Source organism: Sardina pilchardus, chromosome 10, assembly GCF_963854185.1.
Source record: "Sardina pilchardus chromosome 10, fSarPil1.1, whole genome shotgun sequence".
Lineage (NCBI taxonomy): Eukaryota > Metazoa > Chordata > Actinopteri > Clupeiformes > Clupeidae > Sardina > Sardina pilchardus.
In genome coordinates this window covers 23312785-23326858 of record NC_085003.1, presented here as the reverse complement: position 1 = coordinate 23326858, position 14074 = coordinate 23312785, and the positions used below count along the sequence as shown (strand labels likewise).

The window sequence follows — 14074 nt, the reverse complement described above, 5'->3', positions numbered from 1 at the left end:
AAAGGCAACTGTAACTTTGGTCACATCTGCAAGCCTGTTCTTTGAATGAGTAGCGTGACTAGCCTATAGGTTTTTTGGGGGCGAGGGGAGGTCAAATGACGCATATTTAAGGTGTCTGTGCTGGACCATCTATATTATTGTTACAGTTCACTTCTGCTCACTGAAGGCCAGTTCCATATTATTGATCTAGCCACAAGGCTAATTGGATTTAAACCAATAGAGATTTTGAGTCAACAGGACGTAGCAGTGATATGTATCGGATGGATGTTCCTACTTCCTCCTACTGTATATTTCCATCAATACAATTAAATAATGTTTCAGTGAGAGGATGAGCTGCCAGCTCATGTATCGTTAGCAATACTGTTTACAATGCTAAGCAATAGACAGGGTTCACACCCACGTGTGGCTCTATTGATCAACAAAACCGCAATACATTTATAACAATTTAATCTTTATTAAGACATCATGAGTTCTCCTTTAGTGACATTATGAAACTACTGGAAATTTAAGACATTGTGTTATTTCACTCTTTCGTTCCATCAGGAACCAGTTCACAAGTTCACAAAGCCCAACACGTCCTCGGAGGTACCTCAGAGTCATGCGTGTGAGATCTGCAGTCCCTTCACTGGTGATATGTCTCAGATCGTAAGTCATGATGACCACAGCAACTCAGGCTCTTGTGTGCCAGAGGACACTGAGAGAACTGCGGTCATATGACTCGAACAGGCAGTCCTCGGCATTCCACAGTTCCCTGCAGCCTCTCCAAGCTCTGCCTCCCGTGAGTCCATTTCCAGGCAACTGTCTACTAAACTACTGCAAATACTGTCTACAAAGTTTGTGTTTGTTTGGACTAGCCAAAGATGGTAGCCTGGAGGGGGAAAAAGTAGAAAATCGAGCACTGACTCCTCGCTTTGTTTTAACGTAACACAAGTACCCTTTTTTTGGCATCAAGTCCAAACTGACAATGCTTTGGTCTGTGAACAATAGAATAGAATAAAGGTGTCCCAGGACACGACTACATTCCAGCAATGACATATACTTCCCGCAAAAAAAGGTCAAACAAATAGTTCTGGAGAAACGGCCACAGAGGCAGCATGCAGCCCTGACTCAGTCCTACAGTCATACATCTACTGGAAACAAACCACTTCGTCTACACAGAGCCTGAGGTAAAAGCAATCTCCAGAGCTGATGCCTTTTGAGTGATTGTGTAGTTTCAAATTACGGAGTTGAGAATCGTCACAGGTACAGGGTTGTCATGTGCTCGCTGTGTCTAGCATGTGTGCTCATTTTCCCCACCTCAAAGTAGAACTTAAAACTAACACAATTAGTTGGCTTTAGAGGTCATCCAAATTTGCAACCTAAAATCAAATGTGTGTTCAACACTGCTGCTTAGAATACCCCAGACCCCCAGTGTCCTGCAGAGTGTGCACACACCACAAAGCAACCAGGCATTTCATCCATCATCACAGATTTTGCCGAGAACAAAATTGTTTGGACTTTGGCTATCATCAGACACACAGTGTTCTACAACATAAACCCAAGTCTATCTTTGATCACATGAAGCCTAGCGACACAGTTCTTGCTCATATCAAGTATTGTCAATCAGTGTAGTGTTTGACTATGCTTCTCAACAGGAGGAAAATTGCAAAACATAAGCAAAATAATTGCCTCACAGACACAAACATCCACATTACCAGAAGCCTGAGGCCTTTACTCTAGAGCTGGAAGGATATAACAGTTCTACACAAGAAGACCAGAGAGACCAAAGAGGATCAGCTCTGTTTAAACCAACCAAAGTAAAACTGTGCTATCTCTTGCCACAGGCACTTGTTGTGACCACTAAATGATGCAAGTAAGAGGGTAATTCCCTTTATGCATTACCATCTATAAAGCTGTAAAGATGCTAGGGTGCAGTGCTGGCTTGGAGGAGCGGTTACCTACCCCAAGCACCTAGTGCCATGACCTGAGTGGGTTTGGTCAACACCAACCTAGCAAAACAACTGAAACTCATACTGACAAAATGTATGTTATTTAATGTTTTAAAAGACATTTAAATAAGATACATTGTAGCCATATAAAACTCCTTTCATGGTAACAAGATACATTTGAAATACTCTCAATCGAAGGCAGAAGTACATATACGTTCCTGGTCATGTAAAAAAACGTTGGCTGCAGACTCAGCCAAGAAAGTGACTTTGTAAGTGCACAGGCTGGCATGACCAGCTTTAAGACTCGCTGTTAAATCCTGAAACAGCTGTCCGTTGTAACAGGCCTTTTCATTTCAAGGGAAGGTTAAAAACAATTTAACTGAATTCCCTGGTATTCATGCCCATGTTCAAAGCAGTCCGGCAATCAGGCTGAGAAGGATAACAGATGGCTTTTCAGAGGCAGGAATGGGGGGGGGGGGGGTGGAACAGGGCCGGCCCTGGTCAAGGAGGATCGAGGTTGGTCGGGGGGCGGGGAGGGGGTCGAGGGGTTCAGGGGGTAGGTGTGAGGAACACCCCGTGGCTCTAGAGGCTGTCGTACATGTGCAGGGTGCGTTCCAGCTGCTGGACCACGCGCTGGTAGAAGACAATCTGTTGCTGGAGGTAGGCCTGCATCATGTCCTTGAAGTCCACCTCGCGGCGCTGGTGGAAGTGGTTCATCTCGGCCTGCAGGGCGAAGCCCACAGTCCGGCAGCGCTTGCGCACGCCGTCCGCCTCGTCCTGGTCCATCTTGCCCTCGTCGCACATGCGCTGGCTCTCCTTCACCTTCGCAAAGGCACCTGGGAAGACAGAAGCATTCAAACACTTGGTCTCAATGTTGCACTGCCAACTTGACACACACACCTCATACTGGATCACAGTACCAATCTTCAGTACACTCATGCACATCTTTATAGTATTTAGCATTTTACTGCTCTTTTAGTCATGTTGATTTGTTGATTTGCTTTTTATCATCCTGTTTACATTGTAATGTTGTGTGTGGTGTCTTAGGGGGTATTCACACCTGCCTTGTTTAGTTTGATTAAAACGAACTCAAGTTCGTTTCTTGCTTGGTTCGGACCTTTTTGACTGGTGTGAATACAATCACTCGAACTCTAGTGCGGACCAAACAAGCGGACCGAGACCCAGCTGAGGAGGTGGTCTCGGAGCGGTTCCTATCGAACCCTGGTGCGGTTCGTTTATGGTGTGAAAGCAGACCGACCTCGATCCGACCCAGTTACAGAAATCTACCTTTTTTGGATTTGACGAGCTCCCGTAGTTTTTGCGCATTATGGGAAATGTAGGATAGCTCCGTGACGCACAACAGCTGTAAGCAGCAGTGGGCTAACGCTTTTTTGCCAACAATAATTTGATTTTGCATCTCCTACCCGTTCCGTCTTCCGTAGGCCTGCTGTTAGCATGTTGGACACACATGAGAGCTCTTCTCAGCTGTTTTGTTGCACGTCTTCGTCGTTGCAAAATTACGAGCATGATATTGTTAAACTTGCATCAAACGGTCTTGACGCTCAAGCACTTCTGCAAAGCTGTAACTGTATAAACTATATTGCTAGGATAATAACGAGTACAGTACGCAAACATAGTATTTACGTGGGCCAACTTTGACTTTGACTTCCTATTCTTCACCCCACCTACACGTTTACCAGCCAATGGTTGAACGACCTTAGCACATGTGCTTTTGTTTATAAATTCTGGTCCGGTTGCAATTAATCACGGTGTGAAAGCGAACCGCACTAAAAAAGACAAAAAGAAAAAAAAATTGGTCCGGACCAAATAAGTCAACTAACGGACCTTCCTGGTGTGAATACGCCCTTAAGCTGCTGGGACCTTGAATTTCCCCATGGGGATCAATAAAGTACTGTATCTATCTATCTATCTATCTATCTATCTATGTTTCAATCACTGAACCCCATGACACACACTCGCAACGGCGGGAATCGAATCCGGGTAGACCGATCGTCAGTCGGTGACGTTCGATTCATGAGAAGCCTGTGGTAAACTTTCACAAAAGCCATACATCATGACTGCCATCTCCCTCTTTTTTTTCTCTGGGAAAACAGACACTAAAATGAGGAACAGCTGACAGTTTTATCTTGAGAACAGAGAGACGGAGAACAGAAGCACTGCGCAAATTTGGCAAACAAAACCACAAAACCGCAAAACGCAAAAACACACAAACACACACACACACACACACACACACACACAACAATTATATAAATATAAGTATAACATAGAAGAACAAATGTATATGCATGTTAGTGTGCACATAAAGAGGGCTTTTGTATATGTTTGCATGAGTATATACTGTATATATATATGGATGTCTAAGTATATACGTTTAATATATTTTCTCTTTATGCAACTGTTTGGGCAGCTCTTAGGAAACAACTTCCCTTGAGAGGGAGCAATAAAGTATGATCTTATCTTTTATGGAGGACCAGGAAATAATGTCTGAACTTGTCAGATGCTGTTTCTGTAACCAAAACCTAATCCAGTAATCTGCTTTTTCACACAGTAAATTTTAATAGGTATCTACCAGCCAGGATGCATGCTTGAATCACTACAGATAGAGAGATACCTCAGGCTAAAAATGCATTCCATCGCACAACTGTGCTGTAACCCAGATACTGAGCAACCCAGTAAACCACATGTTTAACACATCGCCTTAATCAAATATGTCTGTACACGGACCATATGTAGGCTACATATGGAATAAAGGGCAACCAGTCCAAACCTACATGTACAGTTCGGACATAATATTGTCATGTGGTCATACACAATTTACTTCACCAGTATTAAAAAGCAAAAAAAAAAAAAGAGAATTAAATGTACCATTACGTCACAAAACCATAAAAATGTGGTCTGCATTCCTGTTCCATTTTTAAAGTAATGCCTAACCACAGATTGAGTTGGCATATCGGCCACTGATGGGCTGTTCCATGAAGAGTAGTATTCACAAGTCTGTAAAGCTGACCTAGATTCAGCCATTGTTTTCCACAGAGAAAGAAAGTGGGAGAGAGAGAGCGAAAGAGAAAGAGAAAGAGAGAGAGAAAGAGAAGCTTATCATATACCAAGTAGAGACAGACAATTGGCACAACTGTGTTACAAGTAAAATGTCTATGCCTGAAGTAACAAGAAATGTTCAGAGCCATTATTTGTATAAAATACAAATCTTAAACAACCCTGCCTACACCTGAATTCCAGCACAGTGTCTGAGAACTTTAAGCTTTGGGTATTACCGCTAGTTCGATTACCATTCCAGACTACCAGACGTTCCAGACTACCAGACATTCCAGATGTATCGATTTGCAGCTAATCGTTTAGCTTATTCACATCTGAATGGGAGCTCTTTTTTGTCTGAATCTGAATCTAACTGAATCTCTTCTAATCATGTCATGAAGTTCAGAAAGGCAAAAGAGTCTCAGCTGGGGTTATAGACTAAAAGTAAAGCATAAGTGACTGTTTTTTTTTAGCAGACAACTTTATCCAGAACGGCAGACTTGCAAAGGTGGGTTTGACAATTGAACCTGGGCCAACTGATTGTCTGGTGGCAATGCCACTGATAATGCCCTGATCACCATGCCCACAGGGTTACAGAACAGTGTGAAATGTCCACTGGCCCAGAAATGGACCATCTGGTTTATTTCCCTATTAACCCCAAAACATGGATCTCCCCTAACTCCTACTGTACATATAATGAACTGCAGAATGAACAGAATGGGAGGTGAGAAGGGGAGAGAGATTACAAGAGAATTTCAGAGTTTGACAGGGTCAGATAAAGGTATCTGAAGAGTATGAACATTTGTACACATTCTTGAACTCAGGGATTCTCAATCTTTTTTGGCAGATGAGCCTATTTCGATGCCACACGACGTTGGCGACCCCAATCATTTCCGTTGTAACATCCAGTCGAGCGTTAGGGCTTTTGATGTTTCCCAAATGTCCTAGCAAGCTAATTCATTTGGCTCTCTTTGCGCGTGTGGTTGTTTTGCTACTTTGTTTGGAACATTGATCAAGCATAATTACATCAATCAAGCATCTCATGCGAGCTGTCTAAGTTATTTTCATGGAGCCAGATTGTAATGATGGATCTGATTACATGGAGTTTTAAATATTGTTTTATTTAATGTATGTATATTTTAATGCAATGTACTGGTCAATTGTAAGATATCTATGTAAGATACCCAGTATCTTAAGCGACCCTATTTGAATTTCTGGCGACCTCACATGGGGTCCCGATCCCAAGGATGGGAAACGATGCTAACTCTTTCTGGGAACATGAATGATTCTGAAAGTGAAACAGTGAAAGTTTAACATTTCAATGAAAAACATGAGCTAAACTGAGCTTTACCATCTGTTAGCATTTTACAATACTGTAGTGTGTAGTGACATAAATATTTATCTAACAAGTCACCATTGAACCACCGGGGGTAGATAAACACGACCCTACCAGAGAATAAGCCTTTGTAGACCCCAGTTGCCATGTGGTGGTGTGAGGAACTGAAGAATAGCAGTTTAGGAGCACATTTTTGCACTGACGTCTGTGCCAAGCACAGCATTGACCTGTACAGACAGTTCACCCCCATTCCTTTGCCGGCATCAAATCATCCCTCTCACGCTTTGAGACTTCTCATTGCTATTGGTACAGTGGAGTAGATCCAATAGTGCTAATAGCACTAAGTGCAATTTGATCCCTAATTTGATAACGTCAGAGAAATATCTGACATTACTTGCATTTAGAGGCATGCTGGTTTGATTAAATAGGACTGGGTGGTGGTTAGAATTCCAGAGAGAGAGAGAGAGAGCACTCAAATACCATACCATAATATGATCCCTGATGTTCTCATCTGATTTTCAAGGCCTAAATATCTAGATGTATATCTTCATAAGGACAGAAGAATGCATACAAGTAAAATTGCCAAATCATCCATACATTTCTTCTTCCATGAAATAATCTGATAGACATTACAAGAGCAAATAACTATTCTGTTCTGACTTCAATAATATGTACAAATGTACAATGCCAGAGGAAAAAAATACAGTTTAGTCAAAAGTTAGGACTTTTTCACACTTTATACACACTCACAGATTTGTTGGACTGAGTATTACTGGTATTTAACTAAATAATAACTGTGTTTATTTGTCTGTGGCAGTGCCTTTCAGATTTTGTTATGGAGGGCTCACGATTAGAGACCCACTGTTCCCTTTGGCAGGCAACCAATATCCACCCCTCTCTTTTCTAAGTAAAAACATACTGCTGATGTTTATTTCAGTTTTGATTGAAGTCCAGAGCGAGATAGCTCAAATCTAAGAAGGCATCCATTGGGAGGCCCTGCTAGATCAAAGGGGCTATAGCATTACCATTAATAAACCAAGTACTTCTGAATTAATCATGCTGTTTTGGTTATTATTACTTCACCTGGAGATTCTGAATAGAGTTTGGAAGTGAGAAACTGCCTCTATCTATAAGAGTGGTTCAAGAGGAGACTAAACAGACAGGCAGTAATGATTGATAAGCAAAGATTCCACATCCAAGAGCCATCATCATTATCAGCACAGGAGCCAGAAAGGGCAGATGCCAGAGACCTTTAAAGGCTGGGCGGTTATGGCCTTTTTTGTGCTCTGCAATCAAGCAGTGGAACAGCCTTCCAAGAACACTGTGTGAGCAGACTGTATGAGCGGACTTCCTCTTACTCAGATGTGAGATAACTAAACAAAATCAGCAGTCTAGTCAGTTGAATCAGAATGGTTCCCTGGTTTACCCTCAGCCAAGAAATAGATTTTCACATGTCAAGTCTGGAGAGTCAGTTCCATTATTTAGAATAGCAGACCTTTACCCAGCAGTCCACTAGACTGAAGACTAGTTAGACAGGCTGTAAATCGTAACACAGCAGAGTGCTACCCCAACACGGTTTGGAATGTGAAGGCATTTAGCTCCATGGCGTGGAGAAAGAACATGTGTGCCCTCCATCTACAGTTGTCTACGGGCAAATAAGAAAAGCAAACACTTACAGGCACAGGACAAGGCAAGAGGACACCCCCTACCCTCGGTTCTCCAAAATGTTAAGCAGTAGCTAAGGCTGTATGTCACAACTATATAACACAATGCTGCATAACACCATATGCCATTTGTTTACCACCAACTCATGTCAGCACTTGGCAAGCAATCTCTTCCCTTTTTCCTGTTAGTAGCAGCCATCGTAGGCCACGCCTCAAACTTGGACAGGATACATCGTCTAATGAGAAATGGTCGGTGTTGCCCTGTCTTGAACCAACCCATGTCAAGTCTGTCCCCAGGGGAGAAAGCCTCGGGCAGCAGAGCTGTTTTTGGACTGTCATGTCTGATTATTTAAACCAGGTCAGTAGAGTAAAAACATTACTGCTAAGCTTAAGAGTGACTCTTCTTCTGCTGCTACCCCCATCCACCTGAAGACAGATGGATAGGTCATTTGGCACTGGCCTACTCTCACCTAGCACATGCCAAATGAAGTTGGAATGAAGTTGGAAATGGTCCCTTTGTATCTCTGTGTACAACTACTGTGACTCGCACCAAGGTCTTAGTCCATCATGGCCCTTGCCAGGAAGATGACATAAATCCTGTGAGAAACCTATCTGAAGAGCACAGGAGCTCACATCAAGTCTACATCTGAGACTGTCATAAATTATGAAAAAATAGCTTTACAAAAACCAGCCCTGGCAACATAAGAGGACTTGCATAACAGGCATTTCACTTGCTAAAAAGAACTCCTCTTTGATGATCAATGCCATTATCTTCCATGCAAACAGGAATTACAGACAAGAGAGCTGTAGGCAATATATCACTATACATTGAAAAGCTGTACTTTTCTAAAAAACTTCCAATGTATTTTTATTCAGTTGCCAGGTTAGTTCCTCTGACATAACAAACGACTTCTCTTCTCTGTGCCACTCACGCTAATTATCTAGTTTGTTTAATGGCCAGGACAGCGGAGAGAGCTCCTTGGTTTCCCTCACAGGACATCTGAGCATGACCCCAGGTGACACTGATACCATACGGAAAGTAGCATTACAGTAATGAGCCAAGGAGTCCGTCTATTCCTTTCAAGCTGAAGGAAAAGAGCCATTCCCTGAAATCACTGTTCACTGTATTAGTTCCCTCTTGGCACACTTGCCAGTAGAAGTGATCCCGATGCCATCAGCAGAGGAAATGCTTTTCCTTTCGTTCTCTCTGTGAAGCGAGGCAGATGGCCTTTCACTTGACTGGGGTAACTGCGGACTATGGAGTCCTCTCCGTAGACAAAAGATCAGGGAGAGCAGTGGACAGAGCTGGCTGGTAGACAGACTTACAGAAATATTTTTTTTATTTATTTCCAGAGCTTCTCCATTCTTACCCTGCCTCTCTTTATTAATTCCATATGCTGCTCACACCACACCCAAAGGCTTTAAAGTTTCACTCCCTCAGCTCACTTGCACCTACATGCAATAGACTTGTCGAGGAAATGGAGATAAAATCAGAACGGGTTCACGGTTGGCAGGGAATCAGGGGCTTTCTGCACAGTGCACCTAAATCTGATGTGATGGCAAATAGATTGTTGGTAAACAGATTTTAATTCATCATTCCCTTTTGTGACTGTGTTGTGACATAAGCTGCAAACCCAGTATAAATAAAGCATTTCTTCTCTGATGTTAAATGTGTCTAAAAGAGAGTACAAACTGTTTTATTGTTTAAGTCTCAGTCAAATCAGAGCCAACCTTATGTAACCCTTATGATCCCTGGGTGCTGGTACAGTATGCGCGAGTGTCTAGGCATGTAAATTGAAGGCTTGTCAAGAATGGCATTCATTCCTCAGTCTTTCCTTGAAGTGGGCCAACAGCTTGAACCTCACATGGGAGAGACTTGTTCTCCAAACGGCCATATCGGCCACAAGGACAAGAGGACGCTGACTAACCTGACATTTAAGATGAAGAGGAGGATGAAGAGGACTACAACTACAACAACAACAACATGGAAGTGCACGCACACGTCTGGTCTGCATCAATATTAGCCAAAATAGTCCGTCTCAAAGATCAGATGTGGCACATGGTTGGGATGAAATACACAGGGGTGTGAATGCCAGTTGCCTTGCTTTGTGGATATCAAGGACAAGGCGTGGTAGATGACTAATTGAGATTGCAACATTTCACACACCCATATTTACCAGTGGAAACTAGAAAGTAAACGTCCCTCACCCTTGCTGGAACTTGTTCAGCGCCTTACGTCACAAAGCAATTCCTCCACTCAACTGTAGGCTACTGATCTGAGAAGATAAAGCTTAACTGCTGGTCTAAATGAATCAGAGCTGAATTATGGGCACAAAAGGCAGCCCCCTGGCCTCTGTAACATGTGCCTCAGCCAAAATAATGGATATCTCAAGCATCTGCACTATAGAGGTACATGTTTGAATCAAATCCGTATCACCAAGGGAGCAGTCAGATACACAGAAGATACCTGACGAAGCTAGTTAGTATGATTCACAACAGATGCTTTATAATGACTGCCATTTATGATGCGTCAGTATGACAACGAGAGCCATTCATGTCCTCCATGACCTTTTCTTGTTAGAGCTTTTCTCTCATGATAAGCATGATGTGATAAAAATATTTGGTGACTGCAGTATAAACAAACTGCAAATGGTTTATTTCTAACCTCAAAAGAACCACTAAAAGTAGGCCTACATTATTTTAGATGATGTTTTATAAATTTAGCCAACTAGTCGGGCTGCACAAATACATCTGCTATAAACGGTTGCTATTTGGCTTGGATTTGTTTTAAAAAGTCTCGTTTCATAAAGTTATGCTTGATTTGAAGTAGGTGCCAAGACATGCTCCAGTTGCCTTCAATGGCTTCAGGCACAGAGTTTCCCCCCAAAACAGCCTGTCAGCATTACTGACGAACTTCAGACGGTCTCCAACATGCTGATTCCACTAAAAGGGAGGATGTGCATGATTCATGCAGTACAAGTGTGTGTGCCTGTGTGTCCAGTCATTTTCCATTTATCACTTTAGTTACCCACAGAGCCACTATGTAGTTTTTGAGTAAATGTTACGGTAAAAGATAAGATAAAGAGTACATCAGACAATGTGTGTCACAGTACAAAGGGCATCTGTGAATGTATATTTACAGCATCAACATTTACCAATGAACAGAACAGCAAACCTTTCATATCAGAAAACGAGGCAAACAATCCAAAGGTGTTACCTTTCTGTAGGTGAATGATGTCAGGGAAGTTGGACAGCAGGCCTTGGTAGAGAGAGAGTTTGTCCAGCATGAGAAAAAGATCAAACTTAGGCTGCTCTGCAAACATTTCCCCAATGTTTTCATACGTGCGGCCTGTGTGGGAGATTGCATTGTTCAAAGCGTCTGAGCTGTAAGGGGGATCCAACATGAAAGCCTGGCTGATGGACTGAACGGCATTGCCCAGTCTCTGAAATTCCTTTCGGAAACCTCCAAGGTGCTTACGCACCAGCTCCGAGGCCACGTGGGTCAGTTGCATGACACTGTCGTCCATCTTTTTGGCAAAGGCCTTGAAGGTGTCCACCCTCTCCTCCACGTCCTGCAGGTCTTGATGCTCGTTGGGGATCTTCAGGGTGAGCATGAAGTGGGCGCCCACCATTTCGTCCTTCTCCGCGCGCCGCTTCCCCAGCTTCCACTGCTTGTCGTCCGCACACATGAGAAAGTGCTCGAAGCCCTCGTACTGCGAGAGGACTGGGTGACTGGTCATGTGGTCCATCCAGAGGATTAGCCGTCTCTTGCGCTTTTCAATGAAGTCCTCCTCGAAGCGGCCTGTCGCCTGCTTCTCGGGCAGATGGGGCACAGAGATGACGGTGAATTTGTGCAGTAGCCTGTTGTACAGCCAGTCAAAGTGCTTGTAGCGTCGGTACACAGGCCGGGGAGTGTGACTAGGGGTCACTCTGTAGGATATGTAGGTCTTAATGCCCTTGAACTTGGTCTGCTTGGTGGGGTCTTCAATGGAGCAGGAAAAGGGCTGAGGGCTCAGACCCCACTGCGCCCCTTTGGGCCCCATCTCAATATTATAAGACTCTGCTATTTTCGCCATCATAGGCACATCACCCAGAACGAAGGCTTCTACCCCAGATCGAACGAAGCTGGAAAACCGGTTGAGGTTTCTGCCCACCATACTGCCTTTTCTTGAGCTGGAGATGCTGTCCTGTCTCTCCATGTGAGGCTTGGCACGGTAATGAACATTGGGGTTATTGTAGGAGCTTCGGTGGGCATGCCCGTTGGCGCCTCGCCCATGGGGGTCTTCATCCTCAACCACAGTGGAGCTGTCGTCCCAATCATCCCAGTCGTCATCGTCGTCGTCATAGTAACTCGGCTGCATGTTAAAGGAACCAGAGGTGTTGGAGCCCGAGGGAAAATAGGAAGAGTCATTGCCAGGGGAGCCAGCTGGGCTTATGGAGCAGTCCGTCAGGTTAGAGTTGGAGCGTGGCCTGATAATCTCCACATAAGAGGCTGGGAAAATGCCTTTCTCTCCTCGGCTGTTCTCCCCTTGCAACCAACCATCAATAGAGTTCTCATCAAAAATAACCAGCTCCTCATTCTCCTGAATATTGATTTCATCCTTATTCTCACTTTGGAAAGTATACAGCGCCTTAGCTTTGAGGGACATTGTGACTCTCTATGCTGACAGGTTTAAGAACAAAGGAATATAAAGTAAAAAGGTAGAACCTTGGTTGCTTTCTGGTTCTTTTCAACTCATTGCAACTACTGGGTGAATCTAAAGACCCTTGGGAATGTTTATGCTACAAGCCACACTACAAAAACAATAAGAAAGCTGTTAAAAGCTTTTATGCTTTCAATTATGCGGCTGACGTCATCTTCGGTTTCAAGAAATTTAAATGCGAATGAAAGCCAGCGGAGACGTCCCAACTTCGGCTGTTTACAAACAAGTAATGCCCCAGGCGTATTTAATTGTCACTAGTCTCTGAAGCGTTTGTCAAGGACAATTCATCATCAAGAACGTTATAAACGTTGTATCGACTTGTTTTCCTGTGCTACACATGCGTAATTAGCTATTGCGTTACAGCAGATGGCTAAAAAGAAAACATTCCACTGCAGTTAACTTTAGGCCTTTCTATAACTTTGCCAAACGATACTTCAAGCATTCCATGGATTTACCAAAAGCCCATTTCAATATGTGCAAGATCAGTGCCACTTAAACAATAGCAACAAAAAATCAACTCGCCATCTCCAACCACAGACGCACCGGCTCAATCACAAAAAAAAGTTATTTCCATGAAACAACTGCTAAGATGGAGACGACCACTGTAATCCCTTGGAGAGACTTTATCGTTCGCCTTGGTGCAAGAGAAGCAATCCACACAAAATCCGCTTTGTTATACATCCCCATGTGAAATAATATCAAAACATTGTCGCAACCTTTAGTCCCAACACAGAAACAAAGTGCTCGAGGCAGAGGAATAGCATTTTGACGAAACGGAGAGCGATGAGTAATGACTACATCCTAGTGCATTCTGGGCTTGATCCACATTCCTTTAGGAACTTGCTCCATTTTCAGAACAAAACAGGTTCGCGAGCATCCAGCCCCAACATAATGCAATATACAAACGATGTGTATTGTCTCAGCTGACGTCCGGGAAACACCCAAATACACGTTCCTATAATCGTTTAAGATGATCTTCCTATCCCATCAGCAGCAAAGTAACTCTTTCCATGACGTTAAGCATGGACAATGAATTTAGGAAAGTTTTTTCCCCCTCTATTTTATGCAATAAGGTGACTGGAAGGCGACTCCACACTGCCTCTCAGTGGGAAGGAGGGTGTACATATCCAAGCAAGCAGCCTACCACAAATTCAAAGAATACCTTTCTAAATTTGCAGCATCCCCAGTAGTAAGTTGGCTATATATCTGACAATATAACAGAAAGGATAACAACAATTATCTAGTCCAATAATTGCAAAAATCATCCAAATCAAAGCTTCAATGCTACATGTAAATTAATCATTAAGAATAAACGCGTATTTCCCACTGCGTGGAAAATGCCAAAACATATCGTGCTGTTGCTAGCTAATCTCTCTAGGACAAAGC

The 14074-nt window shown here is 43.2% G+C and overlaps 1 protein-coding gene across 1 annotated transcript; it reads right to left on the bottom strand.

The window, feature by feature from the left end:
- Positions 1 to 430: 430 nt before the first annotated feature.
- snx33 (sorting nexin 33) lies at positions 431 to 13704 on the bottom strand. The gene is made up of 2 exons (XM_062547126.1): positions 11203 to 13704; positions 431 to 2764 (listed from the first exon to the last, which is right to left on the bottom strand). The coding sequence occupies exons 1-2, from the start codon at positions 12632 to 12634 to the stop codon at positions 2511 to 2513; spliced, it is 1686 nt and encodes a 561-aa protein (XP_062403110.1). The 5' UTR covers positions 12635 to 13704; the 3' UTR covers positions 431 to 2510.
- Positions 13705 to 14074: the final 370 nt, after the last annotated feature.

What these genes read in the sequence shown, in the direction of transcription:
- snx33 (XM_062547126.1), bottom strand. Translation starts at nt 12,634, where the DNA reads ATGTCCCTCAAAGCTAAGGCGCTGTATACTTTCCAAAGTGAGAATAAG. An exon ending in CATCATTCACCTACAGAAAG is followed by an intron (nt 2,765 to 11,202) that starts GTAACACCTTTG and finishes CTGTCTTCCCAG; the next exon opens with GTGCCTTTGCGAAGGTGAAG.